We start from the raw sequence: 22,868 nt of genomic DNA, 5'->3' as shown, positions 1-22,868 counted from the left end.
AAAAGCACAGGTGCCTGCTATAATGTGGGTCAGTATTTCGTTCTGATAAGCCTGCTTTGTAAAACTGTTTTTTTTTTTTTTTTTTTTTTTTTGCGGGGTCATACATTTACTTCAGTATAGGCATTAAAAAAAGATCTTAAATGGCTGAAAACCATTTCGCCAAGTTAACTTTAAGATCTTTAAGACCATTATGAATGAAAATGAATGACCATTATGAATGAAAGGTGTGTTCAATCCACATCACAAAGAATGTGCAAAACAGGGAATCATATTTTAAATTAAATTTAACTCTATATGAGAGCGTATAGAGCAGGGGTGTCCAAACTCGGTCCTGAAGGGTCGGTGTCCTGCATAATTTAACTCCAACTTCCTTCAACACACCTCCCTGGAAGTTTCTAGTATGCCTAGAAAGAGCTTGATTAGCTTGTTCAGGTGTGTTTAATTGCAGTTGGCACTAAAATATGCAGGACACCGGCCCTCCAGGACCAAGTTTGCACACCCCTGGTTTAGACTGTCTGTATGTAAACACTGATGTTATAGAAGTTGGTTTATGTAACTCCACCTGCATGCTCATTCAGTAGCTGTGCTCGACTACTAAGCCTTGAAGTCATTAGGCATTGTCTTTTATCTTCTTTTTCATTGGGGAAACTAATGTTGACATGGATCACTTTGTGTTTTTTTAGAGTTGTTCTGTTGATTTTTACAAGTAAAAAAACTACACAATGTGGCATTGTCTGAGTATTTCGTAGAGTGGGGCTCAACCATATTTTATTAGTGAAAATAAAAGCCCCCGCCAAGGCCAAATAGTGTAATATTTTTTTCTTTTTACATATTTTACAAAGAGGCATTGTTTACTTTTTATCAAGGTATACATATATCTTTATACCCAGGTCTCTCTTTAAGAAATGCATAAAACAATGCAGTTTATCAGTTTTTTTGCCTCAATTTATACATTGTCTTATTTGTTGGAGATTTACCAAGTCTCATGACTTAATTTTTCTGTTTACATGCAACTCCTGCTCCAACAGTACCGTACAATAGTTTTTTTTTCCTGGTCTTGTAGTTTTTCTTTTTTCTTTTCTAAATTTAATTTCCTAATGGTCTTCAATCACTTACAAAGTCTTAAACATGCAAAAAAACACAAACTAGGGTCACGGCACCAATTCTTGGTCACCAATATTTGAATGATATTTAATTTTAAATATGATGCACAGCATTTATTTAGTATATTTGTACTGACAAAGCAGCTCCTGTCTCTCTCGATGAGATAAGCTCCTGGTGATAAGAACACTTCTGTCCTCATGAATATTGATGAGTCCTAAATGGCAACATGGAAAGGAAGTGGTATGAGAGATGCTTCTCCAGTTTCACTCAAAGAAACCATTGTTTACGTTTCTTCTCAATCCACAACCTGAAATATAAGAGAACTGAAAGGGCAGGTAGTGTTATACAATATCAGCATGCTTTTTTTTTCAGGGAACTTATGTTTCGTGTGTTTTCCATTGGAAGAGGGCCATGATGAGTTTTAATCTGGCTTTTGCATAATCTGATTTTGTACTGTTGTGATGCTGTGGCTGCGAGCCATCATAAATCCTCTTTTTGGATTTGTCTCATGTCCATAGAATTTTTTTTATTTATTATTTATTCCGCTCTGCCATCACAAGAATAAATTGCACTTTAAAGTATGTTAAAATAAAGTAAAATATTAATAAATCCTGATAAAGAATCCACAATAAATCTGTCCTAAATCCTAATTATCTTGCAAGTGCTTCTCAAAGTTGAAGCATTTCCCTGAAATCCATCTCTGAAGAATGGTCACATTTACCCTTTGAGTCCAAATTTAGTCTGAACCCTGATCCTGGTCTTAATATAGTTGTCTTAAATGGAAACTCATTTTAGCTACCTTAAAAAAAACCCAACCTCTTGAGACGTGAGGTTTCTCTCCTATAAACTCAGTAATGTGGACCTGTTATAAATATAATTCTCTCACATCATACAGTATCATCTCCAAAGTTCATAAAACCACGATTCTGTTTCACATATGCTTTGGTTTTGTCAGTCTTTGTGTGCGGTAAATGCGTTTATCTTTCTGCTCTTACAGTGAATCTACTGTAAGTAGGTTTTTATTGATCCAGCCTTGTGTGGGATGGTCTCCTCTGGCAAGCGCAGATGTTCGCTGCTGATCTGCCCTGCAGTAGACGACCTAGTTTTATCATGTGCAGGAGATTATTTGTGCTGGTTGAACAGCTGGGCCAAGATCCTCCATCATTTCTCTGGGTCACATGGGACAGTAGGGCGCAACGCAAACAAACAAGCGCTGACCCTTCTCACGGGACTGAACTTAATCCGCTGAACTCTTCAGCTAATTGTTCGGCTGGTGCATATTTCATGAGTTCCTGCACAAATGATAACGCTCTGAACAAATACAGCCTTCACAAACAATCACTTGACCTTTCCTAGTTCATCTTTTATGCTGTCAAGTCCTGGAGGTCTTAAAGATTTGTTTGCCTCGGTTGTGAGGTCAGAAATTTTAATGCAAGTCGACCTGGTGGAGATGTCCAGTATCGATTAGTTAGTGATTATTTCATTTAAAATGTTCAATTTGCCTGAATCTGTGCTATCTGGCTATATTAATGAAACCCACATTTATATTAACAGTAGAGCCCACACTTTTTTTGTCCACTTGTACTAAACACGAACAAGAAATCATAATGCATGTACAACAAACACTATGTAAGTATTTCTGAAACATCTAGCTAACAAAAATTTGAACAATTTGTGTAATTCATTGATAAGGTTTAAAAATGTAAAGTTTTAACATTCAAAACATAAATAATAGGACCTTCAAGCCTTTGTCCATATACAAATTCACTGTTTATTTAAATGGAATCATTTTACGAGCCATCTACGAATGGCGAAAGATATTCACATGCCCAGTGAGCGTGATTTATTAAGCATTTTAGACAGTGTAGTGTGGATGGAGATTGTTTTTCTGAAACCATTTTCCAGTGGGCAAATTTGGCCAAGATGCCCGGGTTAAACTCCTACTCTTTTTCGAAAGATATCCTGGGATTTTTTTTTACGACAACAGACTTTGGTTTAATGTCTCATCCAAAAGACGGTGCTCACTGAGCAGTATAGAGTCCCTGTCAATATACTGGGGCGTTGGGACCCACACAGACCACAGGTTGAGCATCCCCGGCTGGTCTCACTAACACTACTTCCGGCAGCAACCTAGCTTTTCCATGTGGTTTCCCATTCAGGTTCTGACCGGGCAGAGCCCTGCTTAACTTCAGTGGGTGACCATGTGAGAGTTGCAGAAAGCTAGCTGCTGGCTAATTATTTGACCTTTTTTATTTATTCGTAATTTTTTTTATTTAATTAATTAATTCTTAGGTTTTTCTGGTTACATTTCCCGATTTTATTCATTCATTTTTTGCCAATCCTAAGTTAATTGTAATTGTTTGTTTAGGTTCAATTTGGAATTTCCCCAACCCTTGCAGAGTCCGGCGGATCAGAGTGAGCGCTTCAACTTGGCCCCACCCTGATCCAATTTTTGACAGTTTTTTTTTTATTTTTATTTTATTGAACAAGAACATGAGCATCTCAAAAGAGAGTGACCTCTTTTGGACAGGAGATGAAGAATGGGCAATATTCACATTTTCTGAGAATCTATTCTGGGATTTCACAAAAACATAATTTTATTAAATTAATACACTTCTTTTTTACACTTGTTTTGCAATCAAATATAACAATCTTCAAAAGTTCTTAGTTTGTCTTCTATAGACAAAACAGCAATACAATTTTAAAATCTCATTATTTGTGACGCTTCTTTTATACTAGCTACACCAATGTATGTTTGTTTTGCGCTCTATTTGCATGCGGCTTTTTCCCCTACGTTTCTTTATCATGTTGGCACTGCACTGCTGGATTCTGTCACCTAGCCATAGAAATGTTCACAGAGTGTGCAGAGATCTTATTATAGAGCTTTCTCTCTGTAATGTCAAGAGGGATTGACGTGGATATCTGCTAAAACTCGTCGCTTCAGCAACTCTGTGTGTGTATGACTGCCGCACTGTGCCGTGACAAGTCGTCCCAACTTGAGAAAGGGCCCCATTGTGCTGAGCCACAGCATCTCATCTGAGTGACACATTCTGGCCGGACATCACTTTCCCCGAAAGTGCATTTGTGCATGGTATAAAGAGGAACACCAACAGACATAAGAGAAAGGCTTGAATAGACTAGTTGGGAAGTAGTGATGTCCGATTTGAGTACTAATTGTACTGGAAGTTGAATTGTGAGTGACTCATTTTGCTCAAGGGTCCAATAACAGTCCATACTATTTTATATATTTTTTTTAGACTTTTGAAATGATTGAATATGGCATGATGATAAAAAGATTGTATAACGTCTATAAAGGACACAGAAGTACAAGAGTACACTAATATTAAGCTGGCCTTTTCTCTTTTTATTAGCCTTTTTTTGTTTTTGTCAATGGGTATGAGTGTGTTTTAATGAGAGGCTGTTTCTCAATATGCATTTTTGTTTGTACTTGCATTCTTGTCTCTTCGTGAAACGTCATCAACCAGCACCGAATTACTGTTCCAATTCAAAGTTCACATTTTGCCAAATACAGATAAAAATCCCAGATATGTATTTGCTCCGCCCCCTTTGTGGAGGACGCATTAAGAGGTGACTTGCACAAGATGTCCTCGCTGCTGCCTGCAACTTGACGACGTAGGTGATTGTCAACTACGTAGCAGACCTTGTACTAAGGTAATGCTCATGCTACTGTGATGGTTGGGTTTAGGGTAGGAGGAGGTGTAGGCGATCGTTTACCACCCTCTTAGGTAGTGCCCATGCTACTGTGATGGTTTCGTTTAGGGTAGGAGGAGGTGTAGGCGATCGTTTACCGCCCTCTTAGGTAGTGCCCATGCAACTGTGATGGTTGGATTTAGGGTAGGGGGGGAGATGGAGGCGATTGTCAACTTGTACAACCCACTAAGGCAACGCTCATGCTACTGTGATGCTTTGGTTTAGGGTAGGGCGAGGTGTAGTCAATCGTCAACTACGTAGATGACCCTTTATAGCCCACTAAGGTAGCGGCAATACTACTGTGACTGTTAGGTTTAGCTTAGAGTAGGTTTAGGCGATCGTCAACTATGTAGTAGAACTGGTCAACTACGTCATTAAGCTGCGGGCTGTCTCAATTTGCGAAGCACAGGTATCCCAGAATGCATTGGAGCCAAACCAGTGAAAGCTAATAGTGGAGGAACCTGCACAATTTTAAAAGTACTCCTTTGCTGTGTAAAGTTTTGAGAGTTTTTTTCCAGGCAAGAATGTAGCAGTTTTAAACTAGAATCTGCAGTTTATGCACAAAGATAAGCGTGTCTTTGGCGATGTGCCTCCGCTTATGTAGACTCTGAACCCCATCCTGTCTGCGGGAGCCTTATCATCACCTCGCTCCCCCCCCCACCACCATCACCAGTCCATCTTGAATCTTCGCTGGATTTCATCAGTCCATTGTAGTTAAAACATGGTATTTAATCCATCTTGTGCATATCTAACAGACCATTTTTGGTCATCTATATCGTTTATTTGTTCTCATGTGTATTATTTTGACGGTGTTATTTTGTTACATTTATTAATTTAATTATGCTAACGTTACTGTATTTTACAATGTTTGTCTTTGTTTATATAATTGCTTAATGATATCCTTATTTGCTTTTGTTACATTTTGTACTTTTATACTTGTATAATGTCCATTGTAATTTATTAAATCTGATAGTCAAAGGTGTCTTGCTTTTCTATAATTAAATCATTTTGTTGTTAGTGTACAGTGAAACTGATGAATCCATGGTAAGGGTAGGTAATATAAATTACACTGCCGTTCCATTTGAATAAGTACTCATCTTCCCGCATCCTCGGGAGTTCGTTCTTTCAAGTCTGAACTTCCAAGATCGCAAGACCGAACTTTGCGGATCTTGGTATTGAGAAACAGCTTGTGTGTACTCTGCAAAATAATTTCAAATTACAGCAGTTATGCCCTTTTATCACTTGTAATAACATATGTAAATTGTGCTTGAGTGCTGATATTGTTAATTTTTTCTTTGTCTCAGGTGATTTACCTGAAGAAAACACCAGAAGAAGCCTACAGAGCCCTAATCTCCGGCTCCAATGCCTCCTATCTTCCTTTCAGGTACGACTTATCCACATCATCTGCAGTGTTTGCAAAACTATGCTAATATTGCCTCATTTCTTCCACTCTTTCCGCCCCGTTGCATGCTGCCCTCTAATCAGATTTTGCATGAAATGTTGTCTCTTGTGGCTCACAGGGTTTTTATGCGATAAACTTTTTTTTTGGCCAGATAAATGAACAGGGAAAGCGGAAAAACAGCATGGCCATGTTTTAGCCGGCATCTATATCGTGATGCTCGTAATTGCAGCAGGGTTAGATTATCGTGCTCCTGCCGCTCGACATCTCTGCCATTTGATTTGGGATTATGGAGTACAGCCGGGTCAGTGCACTCATGTAATCTCTTTTCTTGAGCTGAATTCTGGACTCTGTTCCAGACCTTTGCAAAAGGACAGGAAGCTAAAACATTCAAGCTGATTGGCATACGTAAAGCTGAGTTGGCCTTGAGTGGGAGGAAAACCATCTGTGGCAGGTTCTTGCGACTGGTGTGTGTAGTGGGAATCTGCTTTGTGAATGGGATTGTTTGAATGGGTCGTCTTGTTGGCTAATAGTGTTGGCATTTTAAAACGAGAGTAATTCATTTGTACTCTTTATTGGAGGGTGCTACTACTGGGCTTGAATCGCTAGTCCTTTGTGGCAGTTTATTAGTAGTGCTGCCATACGCTATAATAGATAAATGGGTAGGATTGCCATGGGTGATGGGAGAAAATGCCAAAGTTGTGAAATCATTGCCTGGTAGTTTACATGCGTGCTCTGGTGTAGCTAACAACATTTTCCACCCACTTGCCCCATTAGATGCCAGTCGTGCTTCCAAGACGCCCCCCTGCTGTTTTTCAAATGACGAATAATTCCCGTGGAGATATTGTTGTCATCAAAAGAACATTATCCTTTCTCCTTTTAAAATGACTCTTGCATTGAAATCACACGAATACCAGACAAGTAGTGTCATCACTTTGGTACCATAAACTGTAGAATATTTAGATCCATTGAGTCTGCATGAGGGAAAAAAAATAGGCTAGAAGACTGGTAGTGCATTTTATAGACTGTGCTTTATTTTATACTGTAATATGGTTTTGTTTCTAATGTACAAGTTTTCAATGACGTCACTGACCCGTATAGCCAAAAATAACTTATTGATTTTGTTTTGTTTAACTTAAAGATGTGCAAGATTAAATATCTTGGGATTCCTACTGGATATTGTAGCCTGTTTATCAACAGAAAATGCAGTCAAACCTACATAGAAGTTGCACTGCTCACTACTCTGTGCTAGTTAATGTGAGCACTGTCCCAATGTGCTGACCTTTTATTTATTTACAGAATGGATTAAATAATTACAAGAACAAGCGTGAAGTACAAAGCATTAGTTTTCATAATAAATAATCATGCCTTTGTGCAGATGCATAGCCCTCGCCATGACTGACATCAACGCCAACACACACCTGTCAAAAAAATTTAGCTACACATCGCAACGACACAGTGCAAGCTCTGTGATTGGTCAGGTGGGTAGCGGTGATCAGCGTGGGCAGTGCTTAGAACCACGAGCCCAATGGATTGATTTGTTAACAAATGTTGTGTCCCATGAAGGAGCTACAAATGGAGCCTTTTGTTTTGTGTTTACTTTATGATCAAAGTTGTTGCACGTCCGTCGGTTCCCGCCTCAAAATGAACGAGTTTTACCTATTTTCAATTTTCAATTCAATTCAGCTATATTTGTATAGCGCTTTTACAATGTGGATTGTGTCAAAGCAGCTTCACATAAATGGTCATAGTAACTGGAACAGTGTAGTTTAGTTTTTTAGTGTTTAAGTTCACTTCAGTTTAGCTCAGTTCAGTGTGATTTAATCATTACTGAGAGTTCAAACACTGAAGAGCAAATTCATCAATGCGTAGCTCTACCAATCCTGAACTATGCGAGTCAGTGGCGACAGGGTACTTGTACATTAAGGTAGCGTTCAGAAAAAAACATAACACACGTGAAGAAACGCGACACAGAGGAGCATAAACCTACTGCCAGCTAGAGTTTCAGAAGTGTTATTGCCGAGTAGCACAAACAGCGCACAGAACTAAATGCACGATTATGCGCAAGGCAGGTGCCGTAGGTCACGGCTATTGCTCTGCATAAGGACAAATCAGCCTTAAACCTACTGTCTGTTGTCTATAACAAAATTATAGCTATAACTTGATGTATTTTTGTTCTATATTTAACTGTATATTTGTGTATATTATGTACTACTTTTCTAGTATATAAATATAGTTTCCTATATAGCTTCTTTTAATATCATGATAAAGCACTTTGACAGCTTAAATGTGATTTATGCTTATGATTTGTGTGATTTAAATGTATTTATTATAGTCAGGTTAAAAAAAAAACCACACATATTTTGAAACCATTTTAACGTTAATCTATTACGTTAATATAGTGTATTGTTTAATGATACTTAATAATACTATCACTGGTATTTTCACAGAATACTGAAACGTTGGTATCGTGACAAACCTACCATAAGGTATTATTCATTATTACGATATTAATGTTCAGGGATTGCCAATCATTTTAGCTGATTTATGCAGATGAGATTCATCCCTCAGAACTGTTCTCCCAATTTACTGACCCAGAAACGCAAAGTCTGAAAGTTCTCCCAGGTCGAGCACATTGCTGAAGATTGTTATGCGCGCATATATAACGAGCGACACAAAGAAAGATGACCCATGGCCTCATTGAACAGAAACTCATTGTTGAAGTGGACTCTGGTTGGCTGATTTGGAGCCATATACATCGAGTATTGAAAGAGGCCAGCATTTTTTGATTTCGATATCTTAAGTCGACTCCCAGAAAGCTATGAGATGAGGTTATGAATTTATGGAGCAGGCCATATGCATGTACTATCTGAGATGTTCAGTAAGTGCTTCCGGTATAGATTAGCTCTGGACTTCAAACTGTTGGGAACCATCATTCAGAAAACGGCAGATTGACAGGAAACAGCAGATTGACACTGCAGTTATTAGTGCTTTTCCCAGGAGGTCAAAATCACCCATTAGAATTCTTCATAACACATACTTTCATGTCATCAAGGAAAAAATCTTTTACTACTTGATTGTCTTGGTCTGTGACGCCATTTAAACAAATAATAGGGTTACAGGAATTACCCATGGGAGGATTATTAAACAACAGTTGTTGTTTTTTCACTCTGTGGGCATTAGTTAATGTTTTTACAGTTTGAGAGATTAACTTTTATCCTACTTTGAGTACTTAAAAAAAAAAAAAAGAAACCTTGACTTTTAATATTATTAAAATTGTTTTAAAGTCTAGTTAAAAAAAATACATTTTATGTGGTATTTCTCTAAAATGTAATCTTGGAAAGTTAAAAAGCACCTTTTCATCACAAAACTGAGATTGACCTTGTTTATAAATCCTTAACTGCTTTAGGCTTTCCTTGGGCCTGTCTAAACTTGTAGTGACGCAGCCATTTATCTTTGCCATGACATCTTATCTTTTCTGGCATCTAGGCCAGTCATTATGCGTTTTTTTTAATCCTGCATTTTGGATCTGACAATAAATCTTTAAACATGAATAGTACACACAAGATTTTGAGATTTGGCCAAGTAAAATAAAATTACCAGCAAAGAAGTCTGCTAATGCCTAAAACCATTCATTGTGTATAATTTTCTGTGGTATGTTTACTAGATGTGCCTCCTAAGGCACTTCTTTCACATGGTTTGCCGTCCTGTCCATCTTGAAGGTTAATTGGGCCTTTGTTTCTCCACAAAGATGAGATTGTTAGCAGTGCCGTAGCTGAGCATGGGAAGAAAAGCGCTTTGTCAGTGCACCCCCCCACCACTTGGCTGCTGTAGCCTTGCCACTTGTGGCAATAAACAGTGGTTATGTAATCCCTTGCAATTGGTTAATTCAGAACACAAATAGTTGTGTTATCTGTGAGAGGGAAGGGGGTCCTCATGGGAAACGATGAATGGACCCTATGATTCAATAAAAGGAAACTCTGTGTGAGATCCATGTTTGACTGCATCACCAGAGGAATGAGGGATCAGAGGAAGACACTACAACAAGGGTGAAAAAATATATATAGATAAAATGTTTCAGCTTATCTTATATATAGCTAAGTTCATCTAAAAGGATCTCTCTTCAGTCACCAGGAATAGAGCTTGGGATCCCGACTTTATTAATGTATTTTTAGCTGCAAACTTGACCTTTGGTTGATCCATTCTGAATCACGGTGACTACAAGGTAGCCAAACATCTCGGGCATTCAGTAAATGCACACGTTTGATCCATCTTGCGTAAACTAAATCTTGCTATCCAGCCAAAATCTTGCTTAGGCCACAAGTCTTTCTTGGAAAGAAACTCGCACAACAAACACAAGTTTCCACCCAAAGACGGAATGCACAACATGACCTGATATTATGGTCTTCAAGCAATATATTTTTAGGATGACATTTGAAGTAACCTGAAAGTTGAGGTTGTCTGAAAGCTGTGTAATCTCCATTCAAGTGAGCTGATGTGGGTTTGTTACTTGGCACACATTTGGAGACGGTGCTGTAGTGACCCAGACAGAGAGCCTCAGGATTTGGTTGACAATTCAGACCTTGGCATTATGTAAAAATCTTTCTTTCCCTGTCTGACCAAATAATCAGCATTCTTAAGAGGAAAGCATTGGATGGGATAAGCAAGTCCTATTCTGACCTGTGTGTGCAAGATAGAGTTTGTTTTCTTTGGATCCAGTTGACCTGAACTCACCAATTATAGGCCAAACTAATCCAGATAAAGCATGATAGAGAAATAGTCTTTTGGGTCTCATTGAGGAACTCCACACCCTGTCCTGTACAAGCAAGGGTGGGTTTCTCTTCCGAGAGTTAAAGAGTTTCCTGTTTCTTTAAAGTTTCACTAGTGCATGTTTATGCCAAATATAGTTTGATTAGCTCATGTATTCCTTCCACATTTGATCACTGATTACCTCATCAAGACCTCACACACAATCGTGTACTGTCTTTTTTTCACATCATGGCTAGAATTGACTAACCAAGTCCGATTTAAACTCCTCCATTGAGGCTTTCGTTTGCTGTTATTTCAACTTCAAGTAAGCTTCGCTGTCCTGCCAAGAAGCTTTTAGACTTATGAAATGATATTTGCAGCATGAAGCTACCCGGCCTACTAAATCTCTGAGGAACTTTGACCATGCATGATTACAGAAGCCACTGTCATAGCTGTAAATCTGTATCTACTAAAACAAATCATGTCTGTGGTAGTGATTGCATAACATTACTAATGTGCTGCTTGAGGTTTTGGCATCTGTATGCTTGTTCTGCTTCGCCTCCTCTGGAGTGCTCACCCAGGACACACCCTGTGCTTAGCAGCTCTGCTTATCCCTGTGTTTTGAATCCAACCTAAGACTGTAAAAAGCAGATTTATATGGTAACGCTGTGACCAGCCCTCTTTAATACCTTGTTTTGTTATTTTTTGACCAAAATAATTGTGGTAGATCCATTCAGATGCCTCTTATGGGAACAGCTCTTGAGCCTCTGTTATTGCATGTCTTCAGTGCAAGTCATTTTGTGTAGTCTAGTGATTTTAATTTTGGGCTAATATACGGAAGTTCCAGACCTATGGATTGAATCCAATGTGCTCTTGTGCTAGGCGCTTGACCTTTGTTACTGTTTTGGGATGTGTACTGTCCTTATAATGCATTTCAGTTATTGTATTGTGGGCTACTTGCAATGCATTAAAAGCCTCTTCCAAATGACCCATTGGTAAGGTAAAGGTGGATGAAGACAGACCATTTAAAATGAGGTTTTTCTATGTCCTGGCCTCCAGTCAGAGAGGTGAGACATTACATAATCCTCAGGATGTTAGTCTATAATTGCTACTGGTGAGCTGCGGTGTTTCTACAGCCAAATCGATTGGCTCAACATTCGTCTGTACTGTGGGAAGGAAGATGAATGAGCCTGTGGCTGGTGGGAAAGTCTCCAGCTGTTTCTTCTAAACAAATCTTGGATCTTGCTGTCCGTACTGGGTACAGATAACTATGTGCACAGAAAACATTCTTCTACAAAGCTCTGTTGGAAATATGCCTGGGTATTGTCTTTTGTTTTTCAGATATAGTTTTAAGAAAGATTGAAGTGCTTTTATTTGTGTTTTTTGTGGGTGCATAGGTGTCCAATTCTGCTTCCAAAGCAACAACACCCCACAGATTATTTGCTCAAAGCCTAATAAAACACACAAAGCAGCTAATCAAGGTCTTGAGTTTTGGTAGAAACTTGAAGAGCAGGCCTGTTAGAGTTCCTGTGACCCATCAGGAGCAGGTTAACACCCTTGACCTTGGTCGGGTCTAGGCCAGTTTGGTTTTGGATTTTTTTTTTTTTACCCCCTCATCTTGTTGGCTGATGAATCCCTCAGACAGAATATATTTTAAAGTACTTGCTCAGAGCCTATGATGGTTATTTGACACTTGGCAAACTGTCTCTTAGTAATGAATCAGTATTTTGATGATGTATTTTGTCTATTGTCAGTCATTTAAAGAAACGTTACTTTAATAGTTTATTTCGAAATTTACACATAGTTTTCACTCTGGATAATAACATCTTGTGGTAAGATGCAGAAATTCATATAATACACAAACCTTGACAATGGATTGCAGTTTTTCCCTAGCTCTTGAGTGTTTATTCTTGTTTTTCTTATTGCTGCTGGTCTGAAAGCTGACAAATAAAGTTAACTATATTATTATTGCAATAATAAAGCTTATCCTTTACATAAGTTGTGCTCTCGATATTGTGGAATTGCATGAGTGCACTTCTTATTTCCTCCTCATGGAGACCCACTGTCCTGAATCTTTAGCTCCTACCTTAATGAAGCACTTCAACCAGCTAATCGAGGTTTTACTGGTAATTCTATAAACTTCCACATAGGTGTGCTGAGGTAAGTTTGAGCTGAACTCTGCAGGATTCTGGCCCTCCAAGACCAACTTTGGAGACCCCTTTATTAAAAATTTATGCTAGAAGCCGCTAGTGTCGGGCGATTATACGAAATTTTCAGATCGCCATATCGTCCCCTGTTAGATCGTTGATATTATAACATGGGGGCACAGCAGTGTTACGTTTACTTATTTGCTCATGTATTTAGTAATTTCTAAACGCATTTAATAACATTTCAACTGATTTACTTATTCAATAATCTTCATTTGCATTACGTTTTATTTTGAAAATAATTTAAATCAATGCAAATAACCACGCTTGTCCTGCTGAATTGGCTCTGAGACGTAAATTATTTTACACATAAGACTGTTCAACAGTGGGCGCAGGACAAGATGTTATAGTGACTTCGGGTCCATGCAGTTATCCGCAGGAATCTTGCAAACAGGTTATATGTAAATATAAGTGGATAAAAGCAAATGAAGTTAGATTTATTCATGCACAAAAGAAACCCGCGAGATGAAGGCTTTTTCTCATATTTTGTTCAGTTCATCACCAAAAAAAACAACAACGTCACATTTGTATTTGCCAGAATCGAATACAATGTGTTTATTGTTTTCTAATTAAGGAAATGGTTTCATTTTAATTGGTTATTAATAATCTGTTCAAGAATTCGATAAAACCAAAATGAATTTTAATTTAATATAGTTTAAGTAAATTAATTATATTTGAATTGCCTATAAATAATTCCAATTATTAATTAAATTGTTAATTATATAGGATGTTTTCTGGAAGATGCCCATGTCTGTGTTTATCATTCCATCGAATTAAACACAAAAGACATATTTATATTCCATGCATTTGAAAAAGCAGTCATTGGATGTTTCACTTCCTTAAAACTTAAATAGGTTATTAATAACAGATATTATATAAGATAAAAAAATTGAGAATCTTGGAGTGCTTGTTGTGTAGAAGTGTCAAATTACTTACGATTGTGCATTACCTCAAAACGTTGTATTCGTGAACAGTTGAGCTGGTTTCAGTTCTTATTTATTTGATTTTTGATTGTTCCATTTTTAAAAATCTCTTTATTTAACTAGTTTAATTAAATTCCGTTGTTATTTAGCCTATTAATTTTATGCAACAAACTTGCAAATTAATTTACTATGAGATGTGGCTGTGTACTGTCGTGCCCTACAATCAACTGCTGCTTCTGAGAGAAAAAGAGCATGAGAGCAATGCCGGCAAAAAAGGGAAAGACTTAATTTTTTGCATGACGACTTGTGTGAAATTGAGAATATAGGTCTATAATCACCTTGCAATTTAAGAAAACTATTGTATGTTTTCCTTTGAGTAGGCTAGTTTTTTAATTCTGATGCTGCAGTTTGAAAGTGTCGGTTAGGGGATGTTGATGTGAACAACTGAAGCTGACAAATTATTTGTGGTTCATTTATCATTAATTGCCTACAAGATACTATCGTCTATTGGCACAACCCTAACAGCTGCAAGTTGCAGGTTCAAACCTTACTGTTTTTCCTTGAGAAATGAACTTAATCCCTAGGGGAATATGATAGTGCCAAAATGTAAGAGTGCAACAGAGCTGCAATACGTGCACTTTGAAGAAACTGAACTACTAAGGCCATACTTTCCAAGTCAGATTTAACAATATATTTGTCTTCAATCAGTGGACCAATGCACAAGACCTCCATCTTCAGGGAGTTACAGGGTATGCATCTGTGAGTACGTGTTGTTTTGTGTGCTTCAGAGGAGCCCGATACTTTCCATTGAGGCACACTGAGATCCTAATGAAAGGATCCCAGCAGAACACTGACCCACTTTTTATGCAACCTAGTCCGCATCATAAACCACATGCATAATGCAAAACTCAATTAAAGCAGACACAAAGGGCCTGTTCCTTGACGTGCGTTATGGTCGGTTTTGGTTCCTTTTAGTTTCCGAAGCAAGAGGCATTTCATTACAACTTTCCTTGACCCACTGACATTATTTTAGGTACACAAACAACCCTGAATTCGATTGACTTCACATGTGCTCAAAATGGGCCGTCGTCTCGTCTATGAACTTGATTTCGCCTTGACCCTGGAGATGTAACCCATCGTGTTGTTGGAAGCCCACATGTACAGACGTTTTAATGTGAGAACACAGATGACAAAAGCTAACACCGTCTTTTCTGTCGATTTACCTTCACTCCCACATCCAAACACAAAGGCCCTGACCCAGTTACTTGTATTCATGGTGGGTAATGGTTTACTCTGGATAAAAGCATGCCACCTGAGAGCTGAATCAGTGTCTGTGTTCCTGTTTGTTTGCCCATAACATGACTTTATATTTGTGTTTTTTCTTTTTTTTTTGTTCGATTGCTTATTGTGTGAATACACCCACATAACTTTTAATGGGCCTTTTTTAATCTCTTTCAGGGATGCTTCATTTGGAAATTGCACATACAACCTGACGGTTCTCGACTGTTTACAAGGCATTAGGAAGGTGAGATGTGCATTGTGATACTATACGTAGCCATATTTTTTCCCCTATTTGTAATTTATTAGTTTTTCATAAATTTGCTATATAAATAAAGACCATTTTGAGGGATGCAAACAATAACAACGGTCCTAACATATTCCCTGTTTAACATTTTTAATTTCTATTGCTTCCAAGAATGCAAAAAGCTTGCTTTAACATGAAGTTATTATTGAATTGCCTCTTGTTACAGTTCTGAAATAGTTTGATAACAAGCAGGAAATGTTCATGGGCCAACGACATGACCACATTGAAATGGTTTATATTTCTTTTTTTTGTTGTTGTAGTATGAATTATCACATTTTAATTTGCTTTAATATAATATAAAAACAAAACACACTATAGGTTTTCACATGACGTAATTGATGGTGTGCGAAATTCAGATGGAGGGCAGGAAGGGATTCTTCTACATAGGAATCGCTATCAGAATGTCAGAATGTTTCTGTTTTATGTTGTTTATAATTATTTAAATCTGCCAAAAAATAAAAATAAAATGCTAAAGCGCTTTTATGAACTTCCTAAAAGTTTTTGCTTATAAATGGGGGGAAAGTTCAAGAGACTGTCTGAAAAATAAAAGAAGAAAAGTCAAACAAAATAAACATTTATTCAGTACATCCGTGTGTACAAACTTTTTTTGAATGCCATAATTCGTTTGACAGCACCAATACAGATTATATACAGGCCTAGCTATGTGTTTAAATATGTTAATGTGTTCTAGAAATGATACAAGCACCATCACACTACAAAATCTGGGAGAATATAAATAACATACCTGCTATGTAATCGCTGCAATGAAATCTTTGTCCTTATTGGCTTTTTCGGTGGAATAAACAACCGCAACGTGAACTTGGAGATGCGCAGCAGCGGTTAATGTTTGTTGATTATTTGGTAAGATCATCGACAGAGCAAAAAAAAAAAAAAAGAAAAGAAAAAGAAATGCAACCCTGCGAAAACTGTAAGGTTATTATTGTGGAGCACTTTTACAACTTCAAAATAAATAAATAATAGCATAGACTATGCGGCCACGCTTGTGTTGTCATCTGTTTTTTGTTATTTCTGTAAGATATCCTCTTAAATAATGGGGAAAAAAAACTATAGAAATTTATAATAAACATGTTTTTTAACCACATAGTAAAGTGTATAATGTGTACAACTCAATGAATGCTACAGAATACTATAGTAAACTTATAAACTGTAATAAATACTGTAATGTTAGTTTAAATTGTAATGCATTGTGATTTCTAGCATAGAAAACTAAAGCCTATATTGAATAGTTAATTACTTCTACTAGTTGTGGTACTTCTCGTACCACAGCAACAATATAATAACTATGACAGTTTAATTCAAGTAATTATCTATGGCAGGGGTCACCAATCTCATTCCTGGAGGTATGGTGTCCTGCAGGTTTTAACTCCAACTTGCCTCAACACACCTGCCTGGGTGTTTTAAGTATACCTAGTAAGACCTTGATTAGCTTGTTTAGGTGTGTTTGATTAGGGTTAAAGCCACAATCTGCAGGACACCGGACCTCCAGGAACAAGTTTGGTGATCTCTGATCTGTAGTATGCTTCCAAACACTAAAGTATTTACGATAGTATTTTTTCATATAGCATGATAGCTTAAACAGTATCTACGGCCTAGATGACAGCCAAATATATTTTAGTTCAGTAGAAAACTCTGCCCTCTTCATGATATAAGGATCATGCCCAACATATGTGGTTGTTTTCTATTTATCTTCTTGGAATATGGTATAAATCGCAAAAATATGGACTTTCCTCTGCCTCCCGTTCAGCTTTTTACTTCCTGCCCCTCCATCTGAATTTCACATGTCAGCAGAACCACGAGATTGAACAACCCGTTTATTAATGTCATTCATTTTCATGTTTATGAAAATATTTACAGAATCTACAAAGTATAATGAAGGTAGTAAGAACAAATCAATAATAAATCAACAATAATTATTATTATATAATTTTTGTTATTGATAAATATACACATTTTTTAAATATAAAATAAATGTATACATTTTGTTTATTATTGAATAAAAACTTTTATTAATTAGAAAATGCAAAAATATAAAAAAAATAATCTAAATAATGAATTTATTATTATTATTATTATTATTATCTAAATTTAAATATTTCATATTTTTCCAGAATAATTACTAGTATATTTCTGTCCTTTTGCAGGAAATATTTATTTTTAACCGTTAGAGCACTCGAGCATAAACGCAATCCTGGATTATACCCATAGATACTAATCAAACGCTTAATCCTCCTTGAGCAGTCAGCATGAGACTGGAAACTTGTACATTAGCAAGGAACATCTGTGTCTACGTGTTGGAAAAGGTGCTTGAGGGAGGTTAAACTGCTGTCGGCTTACATAACACTACAGGTGTCTGCAGTTTGAGCATCTCTCCCATTGTACGGCCTCTGTCTCTGACTGTCTGTGGGAGTGTGTTCATAAAGACACGCATGACGGCAGCTTTTCATCTGTCTTTTGTTCAAATATTTTAGGTTCATTTGGCTTAACTCCATTAAGTTTTTTTTATTCGCCACTGTGAAAACACACATGAAGCATTCATGAATCCAGTTTAAATCACTTCAGTATTTGTTCTGAATTAAACCTTTGAGGTTCAGAAAGGATGTCATTCTCTCATTCTAGGCTCTATCAGAGTAAACAACATTGCTTTAATAAGGTGTTTCTAGATCATTTTTCTGTTCAGAGTTGTTAGACTGGCTGGCTGGTAAATAATGCTCACGTGAGTTTGCGATTCGCGTCTGTTTTTTGCGGGTTTCTCAGCAACACGTCTGTAGGTATCGGTGTGTCTTCATATCAATGCACTGGAAAAACTCGTTGAACGTGGAGAGTGGATTCCTGAGTGCATTCTTACATGCTAGTCATTCAACAACATCCTTCAGTTGCTTAACCTGTTTGTTTTCTTACAGTTTGAGTACATTAATTTTACTCCATAGACCTTCCTAACATACAAACTTCTTGGCACATTTGATATTATGTTGGTTGAAGAAGGTTTTATATTTGGTCTCTATTTATGTGGGTTTTTGGAAGATTGCGTAAAAAATACTTAATGTAAATGACAAGATGAGCATACATTTTGAAAAATGTACACCTTTTTATATCTGGATATGCAAGCAGGAAGTACATAAACTGGAGGACTTTCGGTAGTAAACTGAAGCACATGGCTGCTCTCGTCTCCCATTCTCTTTGAGTTTTCCCCCAATTTGATTCAAATTAAAACTTATTTCTTGATTGAAGTTCGGGAAAGCAGAATGTGATATAACTTGATAACTAAGTGGGTACTGTCATGGCTGAGAAACAAGGGGATTGTAATGGCGGACAAGAGGAAAACCTGAAACTAGCAACAATGGATGATAACATTGCTGTCATCTGGGCAGACATAAAGATGATGTCCACGGATATGAAGTCAGAGATCATTTCAAGACCATTTAAAAAGAGAATTAGTGGGTTTTCAAAAGGAAATGGTTAAACTAAATCACCACCGTTCTAAAAACTGCAAGTGACAGAGGAAGTACAGTTGAAGTCAGAATTATTGGCCCCCTTTAGATTTTTATTTTCTTTTTTAAATATTTCCCAAGTGATGTTTAACAAAGCAATGGAATTTTCACAGTATGTCTGATAATATTTTTTCTTCTATTTGTTTTATTTCGGCTAGAATAAAAGCAGTTATTAATTTTTTAAAATCCATTTTTGGGTCAATTATTAGCCCCTTTAAGCTAATTTTTTTTCCGATAGTCTACAGAACAAACCATCGTTATACAATACCTTGCCTAATTACCGTAACCTGCTTAGTTAACCTAGTTAACCCTTTAAATGTCACCTTAAGCTGTATAGAAGTGTCTTGAAAAATATCAAGTAAAATATTATTGACTGTCATCATGACAAAGATAAAATAAATCTGTTATATGAAATAAGTTTTTAAAACTATTATGCTTAGAAATGTGCTGAAACAATCTTCCCTCCATTAAACAGAAATTGGGGAAAAAAATAAACAGAGGCGCTAATAATACAGGGGGCTAATAATTCTGACTTCAACTGTACATGAACTGATCTGTCATGTGACACCTCTTACCAAAAGCCAACCCTTTTATAGCTTACTAGTTTTCACACTCTTGGCTAAATGTCGAATTCCCTGACTTTTTCCTGACATTCACGCACTCAAAAACTGAATTTCCACGACCGATATTAAACACTGAGCAGACTAAAAGGAGAATACATGTTTAATCGCGTGTTTGACATGGTGCCACAGCCCAAAACAAAGCTGCACTGAAAGTTGCATTGTATTTCCTTTTAAATGTAATTTATTGCAGCATCCCCTGTCTGCAAAGCTCTGGACATGCAGGCTCTTGTGTAATTTGCAGTTTCTTTGAGACAGATGTATGTGACTCCCCTCCGGCTCTCATTAACAGCCTGTTTTAACAGCTCTTTAATTGCATGAGTCACACGCAGCATCTGTGAGTGTGATAAACACCCATGCCTGGTAATGATCTAATCACCACTTCTGCCTCTCTCTGAGCTGGAGGCGAGGAGTTAATGCCCTATTTGCTGACATGAGAGCAGTCGTTTTGTTTTGGTTAGTTGTTTGGGTTTGTCTAATGGTTAAACATCTGGGCTCGTAACCAAGAGTTCACGGAGCAGAATCTTAACGGGAAGCTAAAGGGAGGGTTCACCCAAATAATGAAAATTCTTTGTTGCTCGTATTTGTTTTTTTTTTTTGATCAGTTTGAGTGTTTTTATTCTGTTGAACACAAAAGAAGATATTTTGAAGAATGTTGGGAATATGTAACCATTGACTTTCCTAGTAGAAAAAAACAAATACTATGGAACTCAATGGTTTCAGCTTTCTTCAAAATGCCTTGTTCAACAGAACAAAAATACTCCTAGTTCTGCTGCATAGTGGAAAAGTGGTTACAATGTCTCAATATTTGGATATATATATTAGGGATGCTCAGATCAAGATTTGTACCGATTACTTTTCATAGGGATTGGCCGATACTGAGTACCGATTCTGATGCTTTAAGCTTTATAATGCAACTAGAGGCTATATTAGAGGCTATAAAGGTATATTATGAAATATTCAAGTTTAAGAATATATATTTTAATGTTTTTTTTTATTGAAGTTTGAAACTTCAATGAAACATTGAAACTTGCAATGTTGTCAAAAACACAGAACACATTTTTTTTCTCTGCATGTAAAGCTGTACACAAACGCCTGCTATCGGTTCATGAGATCTGCCAGATTGGCAAGTACCGATTGAGTCATAAAAGGGGATTATCGGGCCATACCGATTTCCAGCTGATCAATCGAAGCATCCCAATAATAATAATAATAATAATAATAATGCTAATACTTTTAATAATAATAAATATATTTGTGCAAAAATGACATTTTCACAAATAATGTTTCACATGTTAAGTCACATTGTGTTAAACTTAAATAAATACTGCAAATAAAAGCTTGTTGATTTTAAGTATACTATACTATACATAAGTATTGAGTGTAACATCATGAGAGATTAACGTTTAAGAGGAAAAAGTCATATAAATTGTGTGATTCATAATTTAGCAGTTTTAAGTCACATTGAGATGGTTTGTGTCTTCTCTAAAATGTTGCAATTTCTGTAAAAAGCTTCATTGTGAACGATATAAACTTGCATTTATACAAAAAAATAAGCACATTTTCAAAAGCAATCTGGTAATTGTAAAAAAAATATGTTGCAAATTACAATAAATATCTCTTTTATGCAATTGGTAATTTTTATTGCAATGTATTTTTCTCATTTTAGTTTATTTTTTTATTATTTATTATTTCACTTTATTTTACAGTGTTCTTAGAAAGTACTAGGTTATATGAGGTAACTACATGGGTTAAAGTAAAGATCAGAGCCAGGGTAGCTTTAAGACTGATTTATACTTCTGTGCCAAGTGATCAACGTGATCCACGATGCCTGTCTTGTATTTATACTTCTATACATAGTCGTGCATTTATACTTCTGCGTGCTGTTTGGGTTGCTCTGCAATAACACTTTTAAAAACGCTAGCCGGCAGTAGGTTTTTATTTTCCACTTGTAAACACTTCCTCCAATGGGTTCATGTGGCTCTCGGTCCTGCCCACACTGGTCACAGCTACCAAGCCGACCAATCACAGAGCTTACTCTACGCATCAATATGATATGTAGTTGCATTTTTTTTGGAGATTTGGCTGACTGTCAGCCACGGCGAGGGCTATGCTACTGCGCGAAGGCTGCTCCGGAGCATAAGTTTGACGCACAAGTATAAATCAGCCTTTAGTGATACTACTTAGTTATCAACCAGTTTATGTTGCCACTCTATACATGCATATTATATACATGTTTAAAGGACTTTAAATAGAAGTGCTATTCTTACAATATTATGTAACTATTATTGATTATTAATGATTAAATATATATATTTTTTTACAAAAACTTGAGCCAAAGTAACCAAAAACTATTAAAGCTGTTTAGGCATTACTTTAGGATGCTTTTTTTTATCCACACATTTCTGAATGAAGTGAATTTTTAATACACTGCTACAGCAACAATCCTCCTGGAGCATTCAGGGGTCAAGGGTAACAACCGAGGACACGGGTTGCTTATAGATTACCAGGCCACTAGTCTCTGCAATTACCAGTCCGTTCAGGCTTCAGATTCAGGCCATACTGGTAGTAATTAAAGTCCAACTCATCCACACCGTCCGTTGACACAGCACAAGAGGATTTCTTCGGTAAGCTCTTCGTCCAGTCAGCAGTGGAGGGGAGGAGGGAAGCTGGGCTCATTCGATTAAACCTGACCAGCCCAGGAACAGTTACATAACCACCGGCTGAGAGTTAGACGGCCTGCTGTATCGGATGCACACACATCTGTCAGTACACCCAGACGGGGGAAACGGACACTGCCGCCTATTGTGTGTCTGCACGTGTGGACTTCAGCTGGACTTGTTTGTGTTGGAGAGCTGCAAAAGGCTCATACCTGAGCACACTCCACTGATTGCTCCATTAGAGTGATGTAACTTTGCCAGCTTTTGATAATCACTCACCTGCTGTGCCCTCTATCAGCACCGATTAGGTTTGATGAAACAATCCAACTCGGGATAGCATGTTTCATGTTTGGATGGGATTAGTAATGAGTCTGTGACTTACAAAATGTGTTCTAAAGAAA

At 37.1% G+C, this 22,868-nt stretch overlaps 1 protein-coding gene and 1 long non-coding RNA gene across 27 annotated transcripts in view; one reads left to right on the top strand and one right to left on the bottom strand.

Moving 5' to 3' along the window:
- The window catches only part of cdc14ab (cell division cycle 14Ab), a 75,350-nt gene that overhangs the window by 18,202 nt on the left and 34,280 nt on the right, over positions 1-22,868 (top strand). For all 26 annotated transcript variants that reach the window (XR_015521280.1, XR_015521282.1, XR_015521281.1 and 23 more), the window contains 2 exon segments: positions 6,120-6,199; positions 15,552-15,618. Coding sequence is in view for 6 of the 26 variants with exons in the window: in XM_087303072.1 (XP_087159198.1) it covers positions 6,120-6,199; positions 15,552-15,618 (147 nt within the window). In the remaining 20 variants the exon portion in view is untranslated.
- Positions 66-3,489, bottom strand: LOC147838482 (uncharacterized). Its single transcript, XR_015521827.1, has 2 exons — positions 382-3,489; positions 66-347 (listed from the first exon to the last, which is right to left on the bottom strand). It is a non-coding gene; the product is annotated as an uncharacterized LOC147838482 (long non-coding RNA).

This window comes from Danio rerio, chromosome 22 (assembly GCF_052040795.2).
Source record: "Danio rerio strain M-AB ecotype USA chromosome 22, GRCz13ab, whole genome shotgun sequence".
In the NCBI taxonomy this organism is placed as follows: Eukaryota; Metazoa; Chordata; class Actinopteri; order Cypriniformes; family Danionidae; genus Danio; species Danio rerio.
This window is presented reverse-complemented; position numbering and strand designations above follow the sequence as displayed.